The sequence below is a fragment of the Canis lupus genome, chromosome 23 (genome assembly GCF_003254725.2).
Source record: "Canis lupus dingo isolate Sandy chromosome 23, ASM325472v2, whole genome shotgun sequence".
In the NCBI taxonomy this organism is placed as follows: domain Eukaryota; kingdom Metazoa; phylum Chordata; class Mammalia; order Carnivora; family Canidae; genus Canis; species Canis lupus.
Window position 1 is genome coordinate 44,673,005 of NC_064265.1, and position 22,496 is coordinate 44,695,500.

At 35.4% G+C, this 22,496-nt stretch overlaps 1 protein-coding gene across 8 annotated transcripts in view; it reads left to right on the forward strand.

The window, feature by feature from the left end:
• The window catches only part of RNF13 (ring finger protein 13), a 201,630-nt gene that overhangs the window by 124,769 nt on the left and 54,365 nt on the right, over positions 1 to 22,496 (forward strand). For 5 of the 8 annotated variants that reach the window (XM_049099685.1, XM_025436175.3, XM_025436176.3 and 2 more), the window contains 2 exons: positions 5,608 to 5,695; positions 12,558 to 12,648. In XM_049099685.1, the coding sequence (XP_048955642.1) occupies positions 5,608 to 5,695; positions 12,558 to 12,648 (179 nt within the window). Of the gene's footprint in view, positions 1 to 3,592; positions 3,730 to 5,607; positions 5,706 to 12,557; positions 12,649 to 22,496 lie in introns of those variants that run through there. The other 3 variants (XM_025436178.3, XM_035705107.2, XM_025436177.3) reach the window with 3 other exon arrangements.

Consider the following 22,496-nt stretch of genomic DNA (forward strand, 5'->3'; position numbering starts at 1 on the left):
TCGAGCCCCACGTAGGGCTCCCTACTCAGCAGAGAGTCTGCTTCTCCCTGTCCTTCTGCCTCCCCTCTGCTTATGCTCTGTCTCTCTCTCTCTCAAGTAAAGAAATAAAATCTTTAAAAAGTGAATTCAAGTTCATTCTTGGGCAGGAAAGATTTAGAGACAAAAGAAAATAAAAGATGGGTGTTTTAAAGTCACTGAAGGTATGATTAAATTTAGTTATTCTCTTCCTAGTAGTCAAGCACTTACAATGCATCTTGAGAGAGGTGTATTTTTTTATATTTATACCCAAACTAGATAGAATTTCCAGATAGAATTTTCCTATTTATTTATTTATTACATTTTTAAAACTTCTATTAATACTAGTTTTAGTAAATAAAATTATAATGTCACAGAAATTTCCCTTTAAATCATATTTTATTCTGAATTAATTATAATCTGACATATTTCAATATATTCTTTCAGCTTCCTAGTTAAAAATAAATGACCTTTTGGGGCCCCTGAGTGATTCAGTCAGTTAAGCATCTGCCTTTAGCTCAGGTCATGATCCCAGGGTCCTAGGATTGAGCCCCATATCAGGCTTTCTGTTAAGCAGGGAGCCTGCTTCTCCCTCTCCTGCCTGCCACTCCTCCCCCTCTTTCTCTGTCAAATCAATCAATCAATCTTTAAAAAAAGTGACCTTTTTACACTTATAATAAAATGTTGAAATAATGAACTAAAGGTTGTATTATAACTAAAATTAGAAGAGAATATATTTAAAATTGGCTGCTATTTTGAATGAAACATCTTTTGCCTATCACTTGAAGGTAAATGTTCTTAGAAACATGGGGCATCTGTAGGAGATGTGTATGGTGTTCATGGAATGTTACCTGTCTGTCTGAAATAATCCTGATTTTGAGCTTGCCTGTTCACTGTTGTTCAAGTGAACAGGGCCTCAGCCATGTCAGCGCCTTATTCATTTGCCTTCTGTGAACCCGGACAAAGTAGACCCCATATCTGTTTTTCAGAATGATCTTCAAGGTCCTGCACAGTTTGGCCCATTGCTTTCTTTCTTCTCACCTCTGATTCTCCAAGAGCAACAAGAAAAATCAATAGCAATGACAATAATCAAGACTAGCATTTATTTAATATGTGCCAGGCCTATCCACTATTTTAAGTGTTTTACATATATTAAATCATATAATCCTCAGAATAACTCTTTAAGTTGGTTATATTATCAGGCTCATTTTACAGAAGTGAACTTAACTTGCCTAAGTTTATACAACTTGTATATAACACAGTCAGAATTTGAATACAGGTAATCATGTTCCAAGAATTTATACTTTAAACTCCATTTTTATAGACCCTTGCTAGGTCCCACCTTTTGTTCTTTCTCTTTCCTACCATGTGAAAAATTTCTCCCAACTCTTCTATTGTTTGCTCAAATTTCCTCTCATTTTAGTTAAAGGGTAATTCAGGTCCCATAAAATCTGTGATAGACATTTCAGCCCACTAAGTATTTCCCCTCTGAGTTTCCATAAACTCTGTGTCAATATTTTAGCACTTTTCTTCTTGGTTTAAACTGTTTTGTACATAGGTTTCATATGACCCAGAAGATTTAATATCATGTTGTCTAAGTCTTGATGATTTCTCAGTTCTGTTCCTCTTCCCACAAGTTTGTAAAATGTTAAGTAAGACTAATCATTTTGGTTTTCCTCCTCATCATTGGGAAGCCCCATGCTTCCCTATCTAATCTCTTTATTTATTTTGGAGAGAGAGAGATTATGTTCAAATGTCAACTCTGCCTAAATGTGATTGTAGGGCACTTATGTTTACCCATTTTTCCTCATTTCTAAAATATAGAAAAGAATACCTACTTTGTCCAGGCATGTTAGGTATTAGGAATAATATATGTAAAGTACTAGCATATAGAAGCTTCTTTTATTCTTTATAGTTTTTGGTCTGGAGCCTTGTTACATGTATTCTATCAACAGTTTCCCCCCAACTTCTCATGCCTTCGTGTCCCATAAAAGATCTCTACGTAGGATCTTGATAGCTCAATCAGTTCTTCTCACAAGGCTTTTTTAAAATTAGTGTCAGTATTACCAATTTGCCCAGTCTGGAAATAAGATGAACTATTGTGTCATTTCTAGGATTCCTTTTAGAACCTATCTTACTGAAAGGTTTTTCATTAGCAGTCTAAATCTTCTGACATACTGGCTACGTATTAAAAGAAGCCCTCAATCCCATATTTCTTCAGAACTCTTGGATAGGTACCGCTTGGTCTACATAATGTAGTTGCAGCTAATTTGTTGATGAGATGTAAAATATTTAGAGCATTTACCACAATTTGAGCTAATAGCTTTGATCAGTCTCCTTAAAAAGGCAGATTGACAATACAATTTGTAAGGCTTTTTCCTGAAATTTTCAGTTTTGATGTCTCTTTTGGAATTTAGATTTGCTCACAGAGCATGCTTTTTATTCATGAATCTTTGAGTTCTTTGCCTCCATCTGACACCATGTGTTTGAGGTTGCATTTTATGAATGTGAAACATTGCACATGTTTACTAAATGATTTAGTTTTATTTCTGCCTCATGTTCTTAAAAATACCAGCTGCTGCTTAGTTAAAAATGTAATTTAATTTGACGCACGAATTTTGTAGTTCATAAACATGGATATAGTTTCCTTGTTTGTATTTGTAAGTCTGTTGGCCCATATGTTAATGTGTTTCTTGATTTAATTTTAATACTTTATGTTCAAGATCAATAAAAACAACAACAAAAGCCTCAGGGAAGACTTCTTGTAAAATTTTTAAAAACATGTTTCTATTTTTTTGAATTCACACTTGTACGTTCAAAATTCCTGCCTATTTTAGTGGTTTTCTACTTTAGGAATTTTATTATTTTGTTAGCAGAGAACAGCTTTCAATATTGATATAATATTATATTGTATTTATGGAGACAATTGCATTTTGGAGGTGTGAAAGAAACATTTCTCCTCAGTTGCTCCATATAGTTTTAAGAATCTAATGGCTAGGGGACCCCTGGGTGGGTCAGCAGTTTGGCGCCTGCTTTTGGCCCAGGGCTTGATCCTGGAGTCCCGGGATCAAGTCCCACATCCGACTCTTTGCATGGAGCCTGCTTCTCCCTCTGCCTGTGCCTCTCTCTCTCTCTCTCTCTCTCGAATAAATGAATAAAATCTTTTTTAAAAAAATCTAATGGCTAGATTTAGTTACACATGTAGATTGTTGTAAATCCAATAATTTATATTGGCCATTCTTAATAATTGGGGGTTCAGAAAGCCTTATATAAAATCTATGATGGCTTCATCCCTTCTTACCAGAAAAGCTCACACATAGACAACTGCGGGAGATTTAATGATCCCATAAAAGGTTTTTTGAAATAGGATAGTACATGTATATATAGTATAATATAAGGCACTATATAAGATCTTTAAGAAAATGAAAACAAGTTGATATAAATACTATAAGCAGGGAGCAGTTATGCCAGTGCTTGAAAAAAACATGCAATAGGGCATGGAATGGGGCAGACTTCATGGAGATAATGGAATTTGAAGGCCCAATGGGCATTCAGAAGACAAAGCCTATTCCAAGCAGAGATAATAGCATCAGCAAATAGAGGCAAGAAAGTACCTGACCTGTTTGGATATCCATGAGTATTGAGATCTCCTTGAAGATAATGATTGTTTCTGATTCACCTTTTATTTCTGCGCTGTGCCACACAGTACCTTATGTAATTTTATTATGTAAATTCAAATACTAATTAGATTGAACTTTTTTTTTTTTAACTCTTTATCATGGTTCCTGAGACCACCTTTATGTGTGTCCTATCATGTTGTAATGTTGTATCTTCACTACAAATATATATTTTGCAGGGAAACAAGTTAAATCATGTGATTTTGATGACTGTGCATTAATTGGCTCTAAAAAGAAAGCTAAAACTTCCTTTTTTTTTTTTTTTGCTAGAAGAGAACAGCTTTTGATATAAACTTTGTATTTTTTTAAAGATTTATTTATTTATTCATGAGAGACAGAGAGAGAGAGAGAGGCAGAGACATAGAGGGAGAAGCAGGCTCCCTACAGGGAGCCTGATGAGGGACTTGATCCCAGGACCCTGGGATCACGCCCTGAGCCAGAGGCCCTGAGCTAAGGCAGACGCTCAACCACTGAGCCACCCAGGTGTCACAAACTTTGCTTTTCTTAAATTGTATCTCTGGGAACACATGTTTTTTGAATGTCTGAAAGAAATATTTCTCCTTAGTTACTGGGTTAGCTCTTTGGGAACTGTTAAAATGGTCACTAAAGAATCAAAAAAACTAATTGCAACCCCAACCAAGTATCTTTTTTTTTTTTTCTTTAAGATTTAACTAATTTATTTGAGAGAGAGAGAGTGGGTGGGGGCAGAGGCAGAGGGAGAAGCTGACTCCCCACTCTGCGGGCAGCCTGACCTGGGACTCAGCCCTAGGACCCTGGGATCATGACCTGAGTGAAAGGCAGCTGTTTAACCGACTGAGCCACCCAAGCACCCCCAACCAAGTATACTTTTGTGTAACTAAAAGTTAACTAGATTCTCTTCTGCTATGGTAATAGAATGAATAAACAACAGATTAATATATAAGCAATGAGTGAGAAATAAGATTTAGAAGCTGTAATATCCTATCCTCCCTTTAAGGATATTTTTTCCCCTCCCATTGAAAAAGCAGAAATTATCTATGTGGAAGAAGTTTTGGAGCTAGCATTGTCTCAATTTTAGCTAAATACTTAAAAAATGCACACATTAACAAAAAAAATAGTAAACTTACTTTCTTTGGTTATTGACATTTTCTTGCAGGACTGCCCAACATTCCTTGTAACAGTTTTGTTGGCTGGTTAATTTTCTCTCCATGTTCTTAACATTAGAGCAGTAGGTTCTGTGTTGGTGAACTACTTATGCTATTTTAATTAGTTTTTTAAAAAAATCTCAGCCTAATTTTCTCTCATGTGTTAGTAATGTTATAATGTGGGCTATTAATTTGAGCATATATTTTATACATTTACTCTTGAATGAGTAATATTTAGTGAGTGCCTACTCCATGAGACTCTTCCATAGGTGGTATAAGAGGCTCTAAAGAGGAACAAAATATTAATTCCTTGAGGCACTCTTACCTCCTACAGATTGTTTTTTTTTTCAGGGATAGGATAAAATTATTCTGATTAATCTACATGAATAAAAATAATTTGTCCACGTTTATCCTACTAATAAGCAGCAGAGGTAGATTTGAATGTCCAAGGGCTGATGACTCTTGAACCTGATCTTAGCATGTCTCTACCTGTTAGAGCTAGATAGGTCTATTGTTTTGGGTCCTTTTAGTATTTTAGCTTGTATCTCTGTCCTTTATTTGCTTCTCATTTACTTCGTGCCATGAATGAAATCAAGAAGATATCCAAAGTCATTGATAATCAGTTGTAAAACATGTCATGTTTCAAGAACATACTTGAGATCCAGTCTTACATATATACATAATCTAGACCTAGACACATGGTATATAGACATGCTGATTTATGTTGAAGTTGAGGGATGCCATTACAAAACATTCTCTCCCTCATATTGTGATTGTTTTCTGACCTGCAGGTTTTAAATGCACAAAGAGCAGGATACAAAGCAGCCATAGTTCACAATGTTGACTCTGATGACCTCATTAGCATGGGATCCAACGACAGTAAGTACAGGTATCACTTTTCTTCTCTCCTGTTTGACAGATCTTTTGGAACTAAAACTTAACAAGATATTTTCCCCTCTAATTTTCTGTTTAAAAACAAAATTTATTTTCTATCAGAAAGGTAGCTCAACCCTCTTGGGACAATTTTACTCATACTGAAGTGGAGTTTGTTCTTTTCTGAACAGTTAATTGTTTTGTTTTCTTTTACCTTTGTGTTTCATTTTAGAAGATGTGTTGATAATTTTGCAAAAAACAAAGGAAAACCAAAGCTTTGAATAGAGATAAACATCCTGAGTTAAGGATCCCATATAAGAATTCTTGTGAGGGGCATCCCCGGTGGCTCAACGGTTTAGCTCCACCTTCAGCCCAGGACCTGATCCTAGAGACCCAGGATCAGAGTCCCACGTCAGGTTCCCTACACGGAGCCTGCTTCTCCCTCTACCTGTGTCTCTGCCTCTCTCTCTATATATATGTGTCTCTCATGAATAAATAAATAAAATCTTAAAAAAAAAAGAATTCTTGTGATTTAGAGATTTACAATATTAAATGTTAGGATATGTGTCCTATACTAAGTAGCTACTATATATTCTTATAGAATTTCAAAGCCACGTATTTGTGCTTTCTTACACCAGTTGGTTATTAGCTTCTTAACATACATTGACATACCTGTAGCTTTTCATTCAAAATGGGAAGGTTTTCCCTTATTCTCTACTAAATATTAGCTTGTAGGGATAATGAGCCAATTCTAACCAAATAACTGGCGTTAACCAGTAATTTTTAAGCTGTACACTTTCACTTAGTTTGGTGAGAATGATAAAAGTCTCTTTTGTTATGTTAATGATGTGGCTTTTGGACCCCACCTAAGAATGAGGGCTGATTACCCAGATTATCAACCATATGATGAGAGGGTTGGAGCTTTCAGTCCCCCCCTCACCCTCCCACCCCGGATCTCTGGGAGAGGCTGAGGACTCCAGGTTGAATAGATCTCTAGTAGCCGATTGTTTGATCATTTGTACGTGTAATGGAGCTTCCATAGAAACCCAAAAGGACAGGGTTCAGAGTTCCATGCCTGGAGAGGGCACAGAAACTCCAAGACCCTTCTCACATACCTTGCCCTATGTATCTCTTCCATCTGGCTGTTCCTGAGTTACAGTCTTTCATAACAGACTGATAATCTGGTAAGTAGATTCTCTAAGTTCTTTGAGCCCCTCTAGCATTTAATTGAGCCCAAGGAAGGGGTGCAATGAAATCTCTAACCTATAGCCATTGGATCAAAAGCACAGGTGATAACCTGGACTTAGAACTGGTATCCGAAGAGTTGGGGGCAGTCTTGTGAGACTAAACCTTTAACATGTGGAATCTGATGCTATCTCCAAGTAGGTAATGTCAGAATTGAGTTGAGTTGTCCATGGTATGGGGGAGATCCTCCACATACCAATTGAAAATTGGTTTCAGAACCCAAAACATGCTGCCAACGTTCATGATTAAGTATTTTATTTTTGTTTTTCTTCTAGCACATAACCATAATACCTCTGGCTACTAAGTGCCATTGAGTCTCATATGCAAGAAAGAGCTTAGAGCAAAGAGCAGACATAAAGCTATGGACTGATAGCCTACATTGGAATATATTTAAGACTTTAAATAATTAAATCCTCAGTAGGAAAGATTTTGGAGTCCTTGACTAAATTTTTTTTATAGCTTAAGACCGTATTTATTGTTACTATTTGAGTAGAACCCTTTTCTTCTTACCACTAATATAATCTGAGGCAATATTTTAATTTATAAAAAGTAAAACTAGGTAATAAGTTTGTTAATTTCTATATAAATTTAAAATTATTAAATAGTCTAGCTGATTAATTCATTATAATTCATGAGGTACCCTTAGGATGTTCTAGCATTTCACAAACAGTTTAATAATCACTGGTGGGAATTAGAGAAATTGATGAAGGTACTTTACTTGCTAAATAAATTAGTTCTGTGGGTACTGCAGATTTGACACTTTTCTTCTCCTTTAACTATCTCTCTTAAAAAAAAAAAAAAACAGGTCAGTTGCTTTTGTTACCTATATATATTCCTAGCAAAATGGAAAGCATAAATACTCAATAAAGAGTTGTGAGTTTAAATTGAAGTGCCCACTGTATCAGCTGTATAACTTTGAGCAAGTACTTATTCTTTGTATATTTTGTTGAAGGCCTGAGCCCAGTGTTTAGCAATCTTCAAGACCTGCTCAGGCATTTCAAGTTAAGCATTCATATTCGAAAACTATTTGCTCTTTTTTTTACATGTTTTCAATAAAATTTTTGCAAGGAAGAAGTGCCTGTTCCCTCTAACACCTTTTTTTTTTGTCTTTGTAATACCATAAAACCTTTTTGTGATAATCATGTCAGTTCCTAAGGAAAATGTGCTAAATGATAAAAGTAGCATGTAACCATGTAATCCTGCTGTTGCCATGGAAATGTTCCAACTGAGCTATTAAATTTCAAAGACCGCTCAGAATTTTGGATCTTGCCTTTATTGCTTGTATTATTTCTGTGATAATTTGCTCCATCCTTCTATATGTGTGTTTTGGACATTTCGTATATTGAAAAACAAATGTTGTAAAGATCTTTACCATTTTTGTCTTTGCTGTTACTTGGTAGAGGAATGGAAAACATGGATTCATTAAAAGAGGCATGTATTTCTCCCCCTTTTTAAGGCTTAGTCTACAGCAAAGAATATTGCACATGTTCTCCTAGGAGTAGACATTCTAGTATCTGGAAACAAAAGGAAGTTTTAAAAGCCCCTTGCTGCCAACATTTTACACAAGGAATTTGTTTTTATTTCAGCGAGGACATAGGGTAGGTTATCTCAGTGACCCAGTAACATTTGTCTTCTTCAGGAGTAAGCTGAATGTGATGGGGAAAACATCAATTTCAGAAGCAGGAAATGTGGGTTTATTCTTCTGGGTTAGTTAATATATGAACTAGCCTGTGCCTTTGGTAAAGTTACCTAACCTTATAAGTCCTTCATCTGTAAAGGTGTGAATAATTTTAATTTTTATTTGACCTGACAAGATTATTGAAGATCTCATGAGAGCAGGTGTATGAGAAAATCCATGCCATGGCAGAGGGGCAAGAGCTCAGATCAGGAGGCCTTAGGTTTGAGGCTAGGCTGTGCACATTCCTAATTGTTATAACCAGGGTGAGTTATCATTATGTCTTGGGTTGTTTCTTCTTTTTTCCTTTCTGTCTTCCTTCAACAAATACTTGTTGACAGCCTACTCTTTCTCAGGTACTGTTTTAGGCACCATGATTGTAGCAGGGAATGATGCAGTTTAAGGCTCTGCCCTAGTGTCTTTCAGGAAAGTAGTAGAATGCAGTAGCTAACAGCTACCCAGTGGCTTCTGGGTACTGCCTGCTAGGGTTTGAATCACAGCTGGATCACCTGCTAGCTGTGTGATTTTGGGTATCTTACTTTACATCTCTGTAGGCCTCTTTTCTAATCTGTAAGATGGGAATTATAATAGTACTTAACTCATTGGGTGTTGAGTTTTTTTTTTTTTTAAGATTTTATTTACGTATTCATGAGAGACACAGAGAGAGACAGAGACATAGGCAGAGAGAGAAGCAGGCTCCCTGTGGGGAGCCTGATGTGGGACTCGATCCCAGGACCCTGGGTTCTTGACCTGAGCCAAAGGCAGATGCTCAACCACTGAGCCACCCAGACATCCCTGGTTGCTGAGGATTGAATAAATTCAGACATATAAAGCATTTAGAAGACTGCCTGTTCTTAGCGTTTACGTAGCTATTATCTAATAGCTATATTATCATGTATTAATTATATATTATAGTATATAATAGCAATAATAATCATTTAATGGCAATCCAGTTATTATTACTGCTGTTATTACATTCTAGGGTGGGAGAGAGGAAATGAACACATAATCAACAAGATATGCTATATGTCAAGTAGTGATAAGTGCTATAAAGAAAACCAGTTCAGGCTGAGGAATATAGAGCAGCAGGGATGGGAGGAGGGGGGCCATTTTAGATAGGGTGGTCAGAGAGGGCTTCCATGAGGCTTTGACATTGGAACATAGGTCTATAGTGAGAAACTGACCCATGCAGATTTCTGAAGCAGTGTTCCAAGGAAAAGGAACAGCAAGCGAATGCAAAGGTTCAAAGATAAAGCATATTTGGTGTTTTCCAGGTGTGACAGAAAGGCACTGTGGCTAGAGTATAGTGAGCAAGGCAAAGAGAATGGCAGGGCATGAGGTGTTAGATAAGGGGCCAGTGGCAAGATCATGTTGGGTATTTATAGGACTCTGGAATTTGTTATGTGTAGCTTTTTAAACAGAAATGTGAGGTGATCTTTTATTTTCAAAAATCACTTTGGCTATTCTTTGGAGAACAGAATGAAGGTGAAAAGTGTGCCCGAGTGCCAACAAAAAGACAAGTCAGAACATTGCTGCAACAGTCAGGCCAGAGGTGATGGTGATCTGGAGTATTAGCAGTGACTGTGATGAGAAGCGATAGAATGATGGCTGTATTTTGAAATTGATAGGATTTGATAGAAGAAATAAGAAAAGGGAGGAGTCAAGAATGATTCCAAGATGTACAGCCTGAGAAACTAGGTGAATACAGACTGCTGTTTACAGAAAGGAGAAAGACAAGGAGTAGAGCTGACTGAGAGGAAAGATATAATGAGAGTTCCTTTTGAAAAACATTGTTTAAAATGTCTATTAGACAAAATGAGTGAAAATATCAGTGAGGGTGACAAAACATGAGAGATATCTAACTCTGGGAAACGAACAAGGGGTAGTGGAAAGGGAGGTGGGGGGGGTTGGAGTGACTGGGTGGTGGGCACTGAGGGGGGCACTTGGCAGGATGAGCACTGGGTGTTATGCTATATGTTGGCAAATTGAACTCCAATAAAAAATATCTATTAGACAATCAAATGGAGATATTGAACAGGCAATTGGATATATGAACCTGGCCATTTAAATTATAATTTGTCTATGATATCATGACAGTACTATTGGCAGTGTGTACTTCAGTTGCTTTGTGGATTAGAATTAAAATTTAGTGTTTTTTAAAGTGTTTTGAGAACTAGAATATGTTTGGTTTTGTTTTTAGTAGATAAATAGTATTGCAAAGTCTCCAAGCTGGCTATTCATATTTGCGTGCAACTTTTCTCCCCTTCTTCCGACTAAAGTGAGGAGCATTTTTTCAGTGCTTTAGATATCATAACTCAAAGAAGTGATGTTACTTCCAATAATTATTGACAGAATAGCTGAGATGTATCACTGAATGGAAAAAGCTTATACTTTTTTCCATTATTGCATGGTTGCATTGATATAAAAAAATAAAAGTTGTATTGATCCCACTGATATAAAAATAGTGATTAAATATTCCTTTACTAAACATTTTGGTTTCTGCCCTCCTGGGGCTTACATAGGGTGTGTGTATATGAAAGGGGGCAAGTAGGAAGAGAGGGAGCAAGGGAGAGAATGAGCTGAATGAGTGATTATATTTGCATAAAACAAAACAATCTAGAAGTGAAAAAAATGTACTCTACCAAGGATACCAAGATTTTAGAACTTTTTTTTTTAAAGATTTTAAATTAAATTTTAAAGATTTTAAATTTAAAGATTTATTCATGTGAGATAGAGAAAGAGAGAGAGGCAGAGGGATCCTGATGTGGGACCCGATGCCAGGACTCCAGGATCACGCCCTGAGCCTAAGACAGATGCCCAACCGCTGAGCCACCCAGAGGTCCCAAGATTTTAGAACTTTAAAACTTGGTTTTATAAGGATTAAAGAAAAGACATCTGTAGTTGCTTAGGTTGGAGGGGAGAGGTTGAAAATAAGGGGGGATACAGGGAATTTTCAGGGTGATGGAACATTATCTTGATTGTGGTGTGGTTACATAACTATATGTATTTGTTGAAACTCGTAGAACTGTATTACTTCACATAAAACCGTTGTCTTTGGGTGGGAAGGATTATGGTTGGTTTTCTTCTTGTATCCTCCCCCTTTTAAAATAAATAACAAATTTGTGTTTTTTAAGAAAATGTAGAGCTTATTGTAAAAAATGTAATGAAAACAATAGATTTTTTTTCTAAAGCCAAATTTGTTAAATTAACTCACAGCTAAAAATAATAAGGCTACTTCTTCTATTATAAATTTAAGAGGATCTTCCTGAGTAATAGGTAATTTTTACAAACTTTTCTTTTGTTGGCATTTGATTTTGGTTTTGTGATATGGGAATAAGAGTCCGATTTCTTGAGACACCAAACCAAACAAAGCTTTACCATGAACTCCAGGCTTAGGAGGAAGTAGAAATTTACTCGGCTTTCCTATTCTATGCCCTTTCTCAACTTCTGTCAGCCCTTCACTCTGGAAAGCCATACATCTATGGTGTCATTTTTGAGACTTCTGTAAAGTGATCTTTTCTTACATTCTTTGGCTTATACGTCTCCTGGGAATGGGTATGTAAAAAAAAAAAAAAAGCTTTATTCACTTTTGCATTTAAGCTATGTGTGGAAAGAAAACTTAAAATTTCTTCCTCTTCCTTTTCTAAGAGTTAATTATGTCCACAGAGGAATAAATCAAAAGGAAATATTAATATATCTCAATCTTCATAGGACTATTGAGATAGTATGGTAATGTATGTATGCAAAATGTTAGCTTTTGTTATTGTAAATGTGAAAGTATTTCTCAAGTACTGTGATTGATGATGGTATAGATCTACAATCAGGAAAATCAACCAATTTGAACTGATTGTAATTGTTGATTACATCCGCTGCTATTATGAAGAGACTAAAGTTAATTGTACACTAAGTATGGAATTATAAGAGTAATTTTATTATTCTTTTATACAGTTGATGTGCTAAAGAAAATTGACATTCCATCTGTCTTTATTGGGGAATCATCAGCTAATTCCCTGAAAGATGAATTTACATATGAAAAAGGGTAAGTAATGGATATAAAAAATAATGAGGTAGCTTAATATTCTTCTTTATAATAGGTTAGAATTTTATTAGTTTTAACCAAAGTTGTTTTATTTTATTTATTTTTTTCAAAGTTATGTTTTAAAATGAACTCTATTGTGCTAAATTCTCTCTTAAGTCATTATGATTGTGAGACTTTGTTGTAATATTTCTTCTGTGCATGATTACAATTGAAAATATACTAGAGAGCCTAAGGCCCTCATGTTGCTAAAGAGATACCAGAATTTCAGAGCACTTTGGTGGCTTAGTGGGTTAAGTGTCTGCCTTTGGCTGAAATTATGATCCCAGGGTTCTAGGATTTAGCTTGCTTCTCACTCTCCCTGTCTTCCTACCTCTGCTTGTGCTCACGTACTCTTGCTCTCAAATAAATATATAAAATTAAAAAAAAAAACCCAAACTTTCACTTTTATAGATTAATAAAACCACTGATATTTAGTAACAATGTGATTTACATTTATGACACTTTTCATTAAGACATTTATTAAAAAGATATTTTATAAACGCAATCCAAAACATTGTGTTATTGACTTAATTTTACAAAGACAAAAAGTTTGTTTTCAAGTTTAAAAAGTTTCATTTAGAATAAAAACTTCTAAATGGAATTTCCCCCCCAAATTTCATTACCAGGTTAACATAGATGGAAACTGGGGCCTAGCTGTTTCATGTTATATAGAAAACACTGCAATGAACACTTCAGAACTTCTTCCATGGAGCAGATAGTGGGCAGGAGCAGGCTTGTGACTAATAGGAACAATAACAATATTAGTAATAAAAGCAATAATGTTTATTTAGTATTTGGCAAGTGCCAGTACGACAGCAAGACAGCAAGACTTTTACTTTTGTTACCATTTAATTTTTACAACTCTCTAGAAGTTATTTTTATCTCTTAGCATCTACATTTTCCAAAAAAGGAAACTGGCACAGTGAAATCCAATTTTAATTATTTTGGGAGGGAAAATCCATGAACATTTGAGTTTGAAAATGCGTAAGAAGAAGAGGTAAAGGTTTTCTATTTAACTGTTTTGTCATTTTCCCTACACAGTTTTAATATTTAAAATATTGTTCACATATTATGTGCTCAGAATGTCTTTTTTAAGTTTGGAAATGTAATTTTGGATGTGCTATTAGAAATAGTTATGTGAGATGCTATTTTGTCAGCCATGCTTGTTTGGTTACTAGAGGGATGAACTTATATGGTTACCTCCATATTGTTACCTCATTTAGAAAAATTCTGTGTATTTTAATATGTGTTATAAAGAATGTTTCTTTTTGTTTTAATTATAAAATCTTGACTTTTTAAATTAAAAAGTAATACATGCTGGTAGAATATGGAAAAATTCAGAAATATAAAGCATTAAAATGAAAGTCTTTATGATGCTCTTCTCTAACAGTTACTTTTATAAAAGCTTGTCATTTTTCCCCATTTTTGAATACTCATATTAGTTGATGATGTGCTCACTAAAGAGAACCATGCAATATATAGTAGTTTTATAGCTTGCTTTATTTACTTAATATTTAGACCTAAGTCCATAGAACTTCTTATCTTAATTTGTGGGGTAGATGTATTATGGAATTTAAAAATTTTTGGATTTTTAGAAGTTAGGTGTGATTCCAAATATAGTTTGAGGCAGCATCCCTGAATCAAACAAATTACATATATCTATATCTGCAATGAATGCATGAATATTTTATCATGTCAGTTCAGTTCAGGTTTACTATCAGATGAATTGCCAACATTATTTTTTAAAGCTTTTTAGTTTTTCAGAATTGTGCATAAGGGACTGTAAACATGAACATAGACATTTGCCTCATCCGTCTGTCAGCTGGCCTTTGTGTCTGTCTGCCTGTTTGCATGCCTGCCTTCCTAACTATCTACCCACCAACCCATAAACTTATACTACTTAAAAAATATTATTATTATTATTATTTTAAGATTTTATTTATTTGTGGGGCCTGGATAGCTCAGTTGGTTAAGCATCTGCCTTTGGCTCAGGGAGTGATCCCAGGGTCCTGGGATCAAGTCTTCTCCCTCTCCCTCTGCCCCTCTGCCCCCCTACTTAACCTACAATGTTATATTAGTTTCAGGTATACAGCATATACAGCATATGATTTGATAATTCTATGTATAACTCAGTGTTCACCATACATATAATCCCCATTTGTGACTTTGCAGTGTTATTGACTATATTCTCTATGCTGTACCTTTTTTTTTTTTTTTTTAATCTCTGCAACTCATTTTATACCTGGAAGTTTGTCATCTATTTAAGCCCCTTCACCTATTTCACTCATCACCATCCACACATCTCCTCTGGCAACCACCAGTTCTCTGTATTTAAGAATTTGTGTTTTGTTTGTTTTGTTTTTTAGATTCCACATATAAGTGAAATTTTCTTTTTAAAAGATTTTATTTATGTGTCAGAGAGAGAGAGACTGTGAGCACAAGCAGAGGGAACAGCAGAGGGAGAGAGAGAAGCAGGCTTTCCGCTGAGCAGGGAGCCTGACGTGGGGCTCGATCACAGGACACTGGGATCATGACCTGAGCTGAAGGCAGATGCTTTACTGACTGAACCACCCAGACACCCCAAAGTGAAATCTTTTGATATTTGTCTCTCAGTCTACTTACTCAATTAGCATACTATCCTCTAGGTCCATCCATGTTATCATGTGGCAAGATTTCATTCTTTTTAATGGCTGCATAATATTCCATTGTGTGTGTATGTTTGTGTGTGTTTCTGTGTTTGTACACATACACACCACATATTTTTTATCCATTTGTCTATTGATGGTTACTTAGGTTGCTTCTGTATCTTGCTTGTTATAAATAATGCTGCAATAAACTTAGGGGTGCATGTTTCTTTTTTAATTAATGCTTTTGTTTTCTTCAGGTAAATATCAAGTAGTGGCATCACTGGATCATATGGCATTTCTATTTTTAATTTAATTTTTTTAAATTTAAAAAATTTTTAAATTTAATTTTAAATAGTTAAATTAAATTTAATTTTTTAAAGAACCTCCGTGGTATTTTCCAAAGTGGTTGTGCCAGTTAACATTCCCACCAATAGTTCTAGATTTCCCCTTTCTCTAACATTCTAGCCAATAATTATTTATTCTACTTTTTATTATGGAAACTTCTAAGCATATTTAAAAGTAGAGAGATGAGTATAATGAATCTCATCATTCAGTTTCAAAATTATCAACCCAAAAAAAAAAAAAAAAAAACAAAATTATCAACCCATGATCAGTTTTTTTGACTGTCTACTCTCAAACCCCACCCTATTCAATCTCTTTATTTCCCACATCATGATTATTTTGAAGCAAATTCCAGCCATCTTGTAATTTCAACTGTAAATATCTCAGAGCATATCACTAGAAGACATCTTTACACATAAAAATGTAATTATTTTACTATTTTATGAAAAAGTAAACAGTAATTTAATATCAACACATTATTTTAGTTTTCAGATTTTCTCAATTGTCTGAAATTCTTCTTTTTTTTTTTTTTAAGTATTTGTTTCAAGCAGAATCCAAATAATGCCCATACATTGCAATGGTTCTTATGTCTTAAGTGTTTTTTGGGTTTTTTTTAAGCTACTTTTCATTGCAATGACTGTTGAGAATGAAAAAGGTTACTTTTATTTTATTTTATTTTATTTTATTTTATTTTATTTTATTTTATTTTATTTTATTTTATTTTTAATAAATTAATTTTTTATTGGTGTTCAATTTACCAACATACAGAATAACACCCAGTGCTCATCCCGTCAAGTGTCCCCCTCAGTGCCCGTCACCCATTCACCCCCAACCCCCTGCCCTCCTCCCCTCCCACCACCCCTAGTTCGTTTCCCAGAGTTAGGAGTCTTTATGTTCTGTCTCCCTTTCTGATATTTCCCACACATTTCTTCTCCCTTCCGAAAAGGGTTACTTTTAATAATTACATAGAGACAACAGGCATAAACCACAACTCACCCAGGTAAATCAGGGCATGTGATGACCCTTTTTTTAATCTGTAAGTTTGCCATGTGTCTTTTTTTCCCCCCTAGTTACTTACTTTTTTAAAAAGTTGGATTCTGTAAAATTTATCTGAACTTTTCTGATTGCATCCATGGGATATTGTCTGGAATTTTTCTTTGTTACTTATTTTTCCTATTAATTGCTAATTAGTTCTAGAGGTTTGTTCTAATTCAAGTGTGATTACAAGGCCAGAAACAGGTAGTATAAGTATGCTTCACATATACGGTATTACGTATTTCCATCAGGAGACACATTGTATTGGTTCTCTATAATGTGAGGAATCATTGATGATAACTCTCTAAATCTATTAGTTCTTTAGGGTTTACAATCTAATTTTATAATTCCTTCTTCATTATTTAGCTAAAATACTTCTGTAAAGAGAACTTCCACCTATTTGATTACTTTGATACACAGTCTGTTTAAGAAAGCTAAGATAGTGGTGCTTGGCTGGCTTAGTTGGTGAAGCATATGACTCTTGATCTTGGGGGTGTCAGTTTGAGCCCCATGTTGGGTGTAGAGATTATTTACAAATAAAATCTTTAAAAAAAAGAGAGAGAGGTATCTGGGTGGGTCAGCTGATTAAGTGTCTACCTCTTGATTTTGGCTGTGGTCACAATCTCATGGTCCTGGGATCCAGCCCTGCACTGGGTTCCATGCTCAGTGGGGAGTCTGCTTGGGATTCTCCCTCCCTCCCTCTGCCCCTCACTTCTGCATTGTGTTCTCTCTCTCTCTCAAATAAATAAGTAAACTTTAAGAAAAAAAAAAGCTAGGGTAAACAATTCCTTTCCTTACTTTACTGTTTCAAAATGATTTGATTCACTAGCATCTTCCAAAGATGATTTGTATATATGTTCAACCTATCATAATGAACTCATGAGTTAAAGTTCATTTAATATGCTTCAGCCCATTGCAGTTATAATCTTTATTGCTGTTCACATTTTCCCATTTCAAACTTCAAGTTTATTTATTTATTTATTTTTAAAGATTCTATTTATTCATTCATAGAGACACAGAGAGAGAATGAGAGGCAGAGACACAGGCAGAGGGAAAAGCAGGCTCCATGCAGAGAGTCCAACGTGGGATTCGATCCAGGGTCTCCAGGATCATACCCTGGGCTGCAGGTGGCGCCGAACCGCTGTGCCACCGGGGCTGCCCTCAAACTTCAAGTTTAATCCAAATTTCTTTTGATGTAAATCTGGAGCTCTTGATTGCTTCTTGTTTTCTGTATGACAAGATGTTCCAGGCCTATCTTGTTCTTTTTCCTCCCCCTTACATGGAACCAATATTTTTTTCTAGGAGCTCTGTTTCTTTTTAATTGGATATGGTATTTAGAGACTGAGAGGTGATCATTGCTCCTTAGCTCATCACTATTTCTAGGGCTTTTCAGTGGATAAAACTAAGAACTATATATGCTTTTTGTTTTTTATTTTTTGGCTCTTGTTTTACAGGGTAAGACCTTCAGGTAGAATAATATATTTTTAAAGATACAGTAAATCATGAGCATATGCTACTGCTTCCAACCTAAATTCAGTATTAAAGGATTTTTACTGTACTTCATTGATCTTACATGTGTATTTTATTTTTATTTTGTTCATGCTCAAAGGCAACAAAATAATTATTTTCTTTTTTAATTGCACTGTAGACACACAATAGATGCAGAACAATACCCAACACTACTGTGTTTTTAAAAACGGTTTTTTCTTTGCTTCAGGTATATCATAATAAGGATCTAAAATCAAATTAGCATGTTTTAAAAACATGTAAAATAATTCTGTGGGGCAGTCTGGGTGGCTCAGTGGTTTAGCACTGCCTTCAACCCAGGACGTGATCCTGGAGACCTGGGATCGAGTTCTGCATCGGGCTCCCTGCATGGAGCCTGCTTCTCCCTCTGCCTGTGTCTCTGCCTCTCTCTCTCTCTGTGTCTCTCATGAATAAATAAATAAAATCTTTTAAAAAATAATAATTCTGTGTTCTGATGCTACCAACTGGAAACACAGGTCTATTTGATACATGTTGCTTGTAGATTTCAGGGATTGCTTTTTACCTCCATTGTGGTTTTTATAATTAGGTGGAAACTTAAAGTCAATATCAACAAAACACAATGTAATGTATATTCAGAGAAGTCCAGCTTCTGAGTATCATCTGCTCTGTCCATTCTGTTCCATCTAACCTTTTAAGAAGTAACAATTTTAAAGTTTTTTCATTTCAAACTCATGACCTGAGATCAAGAGTTGTCCGCTCTTCCAACTTTAAAAAAGTTTTTGGTTTATTCTTTAATTCTTTAAAATTATAACCAAATACCTATCTCTTGTCCCTCATCTTTCACCGTCAATATATAAAGACTGTACCATATCCTTCCCCCTACCCCCACTTAATAGTATATCCTGGAGATTACATCATAGGAGTAGAAATATTCTTCATTCCCTTTTTTTTTTTTTTTTAAAGATTTTATATATTTATTCATGAGAGACACATAGAGAGAGAGAGGCAGAGACATAGGCAGAGGGAGAAGCAGGCTTCCTTTGGGGAGCCTGATTCAGGACTTGATCCCAGGACTCCGGGATCACTCCCTGAGCCAAAGGCAGATGCTCAACTACTGAGCCAACCAGGTGTCCCCTTCATTCCTTTTAACAGCTGCCTAGAACTCCATTTTGTAGATGGGCCACAGTTTAATCAGCCAGATCCTCTGTTGATGGACATTAGAATTGTTCACATTCTTTTATAAATAGTGCTGTAGTGAATAACCTTATGTAGAAGTCTTTTCATGTTTTTGCTAGTATATCTTTGGATTCCTAGAAGTGGGATTGCTAGGTCAGAGGTTAAATGTATTGTGTTTTTGCTAGATATTATAAATTCCTGTCTGTAAAGGTTGTGCCAGCAAAATATGATGTTTCTTTTCCCACAACCTCATCAACAAAGAATGTTAGATGTTTTAGTTTTTACTAGATAGGTGAGGAATGGTTTCTTGTTGTAATTTTAGTAGTATTTTCTTTATATGAACAAACTGAGCATCTTTTCTTATGCATAAGAACTTTTCTATAAACTATTTATCTTTATCTCATGTTTCCTAGTAGCTTGTTGGTAAGTTTCTTCTCTATTTTTAGAAGGTCTTTACTTATTAGGTATGTTAACCATTTATTTGTTATATATTATAAGCACTTTCTAATACTTTGTCATTTTAATTTTACCGTGTTATTTTTATTTTTATAATTTATTTAAGTAAGCTCCATACCCAGTGTTATTTATTTTTTTATAAAGATTTTCTTAAGATTTATTTATTTATTTTATGATAGAGAGAGAGAGAGAGAGAGAGAGAGAGAGAGAGGCAGAGACACAGGCAGAGGGAGAAGCAGGCTTCATGCCGGGAGCCCGACGCGAGTCTCTATCCCGGGACTCCAGGATCGTGCCCTGGGCCAAAGGCAGGCACCAAACCACTGAGCCACCCAGGGATCCCCACCAGTGTTATTTTTAAAATACAAATATTTTAATATTTTCCAGTGGGCTGCTGGTCTTGAGTCTTAGGAAGTTTCCCTGCTTCTAGGTTACAGAAGAATATACTCACACTTATATAGTTTCATTTTTAACATTAAATTTCTGTCTTATTTGTAATTTTTCCTCTATAAAGCTTGAGAAATGGAACCGATTATATCTTTTGTCAAATAACCATCCTGTTACCCTAACACTGCTCCTTAAAATGCTTGTCCCTTCACCCAATTTGAGATGTTGCCATGTTTCCATACATAACTGAATTTTCTTTCTTTTTTGTCCACTAAGACCACTCTGGTTTTTGTTAAATAGGGATTTATAGGGGATCCCTGGGTGGCTCAGCGGTTTAGCGCCTGCCTTTGGCACGGAGCATGGTCCTGGGGTCCCGGGGTCGAGTCCCGCATCAGGCTCCCTGCGTGGAGCCTGCTTCTCCCTCTGCCTGTGTCTCTGCCTCTCTCTCTCTCTGTCTCTCATGAATAAATAAATAAAATCTTTTAAAAAAAATAGGGATTTATAATATGCATTAGTATCTGATAGGGCTAGCCTTCTCCCACTTCCACTCCTCTCTTTCAGGTTTCTCATAGTTATTCTTGCATACTTGTTCTTGCAAACAAAAATTTGTACAACTTTATTGAGACATATTTTATATTCTGTAAATTATACCAATTTTAAAGTATATAATTCAGTGATTTTAGTATATTTACAGAGTTGTGCAGCCATCACATTCTAATTTTAGAACTTTCCAGCATCCCAAATAGAAACCATATATATATTTGAAGTCATTTCTCAGGGAGATTGAGAAGTTAGATTATTATTATAAAATTTAGGCCTAAACACCTGGTTTGAAATTAGCCTGGGAACTCAATGCAAAGGAGAATAAGACACTATTTCCTGAGTGGCTTAGGGCTCTGCATCAATGATCAAATCTTAGCTCCAGACCTCATGGAATATACTGTATTTAGGGGTGGATGTGGAGGCAGTGTGGTAAAATACTAACACTATTTAAATATCTCCTTCAGGTATAGATTCACCTAGGACTATGACATGAAGGATGAGGCTGTAGGCTCAGCTGTAGGAGCCTAGACAGAGGAAATAGAAATAAAGCTAGAGGACTGATTGTCTGTTGTAGTTCTCTACCCTGTATCATTACTATCACCACCATCCACCATTAGTAATTGCTTAAGAAATAGTAATGTTTTGAGTGTGCATTGAACTCTTGCTTTAAGATGCTTAAAACCTTCTATCAGTTATAGACCCTTTAAAAATTCTCACAATACATCTTGACAGTAAACTAAAATGGTTTGTGGTATAGCAGGCGAGCATTAATAAGACATAAAGAACACTAGATTTAGAACCTAGGTCTGTGACTCCTAAATATTGCTCACAAGAAAATTCTGGGACTGATTCCACTTCTGTGGTTATACATATATAGGAAGTTTTCAATAAAGTCTTTTAATTTCTACTGGGTTGGTTTGTTTAGCTCCTTCTCACCTAGCAGTTCTGTTCATTTCTTAGCAATCCTGGGGCTTGTCTCATAGGACAGGGTTTATTTGTTTATCTTATCCAGGCTACATATACGTTAGAAAGTTGTTAACATAAAAGGAGAAGAAGAAAACTAATGTGAGAGATGTAAAGTTTATTTTTGCTGATATACTTAGATGCTATAATGGGTTGAATTTAGGTATGCAGTACTCTGGCTTCTAACCCCTAACAATGTTCATTTATAGCAGGTCGGTAGGGGTGGGGTAGGAAAGTTGCAGAAGATTAGCGTTTTATGGACAGGCTCTTTTACTTAAAAGTGGCACCACTATTACTATCTCAGCCCTGGGCTCAGATGGTTTCAGAAGGTTTGTGCCAGGCATAAGGACATTACTTCCAGACGTGGCCTCATGCTGGAAGAGATGGTACCAAATACATCAGTCCAGGCCTGCTGCTTTTCTCTTTTTACCCTGAGTCATTTTTGTATTTTATGTAAAGCTACAAAGATGCATGTAAATCTTTTGTCATCTCTTATTCCACTGGAAAAGTGATTGAAATAAAAAGCTACTTTTATTCTAGCATTCTTAGCAGTTTGGGGAAAATATTTAAATTATTGGGGAAAAATTCCTTGTATTTTTTGTTTGTTTTTGTACTTAGTAAAGCTTGATAAAGCTCCCTGAATATGAATATAATAAACCATAGAATGAGGACTGAAAAATTGCTTTGGGACAGAAATAATTTGATTTCATATTATTTTTCTTAAGTTCTGTGGTGTCCTGAATATCTCTGTGTGGGGAAGGAGTTGACCAGTTTTTATTTCCCTTTTATTGAGAA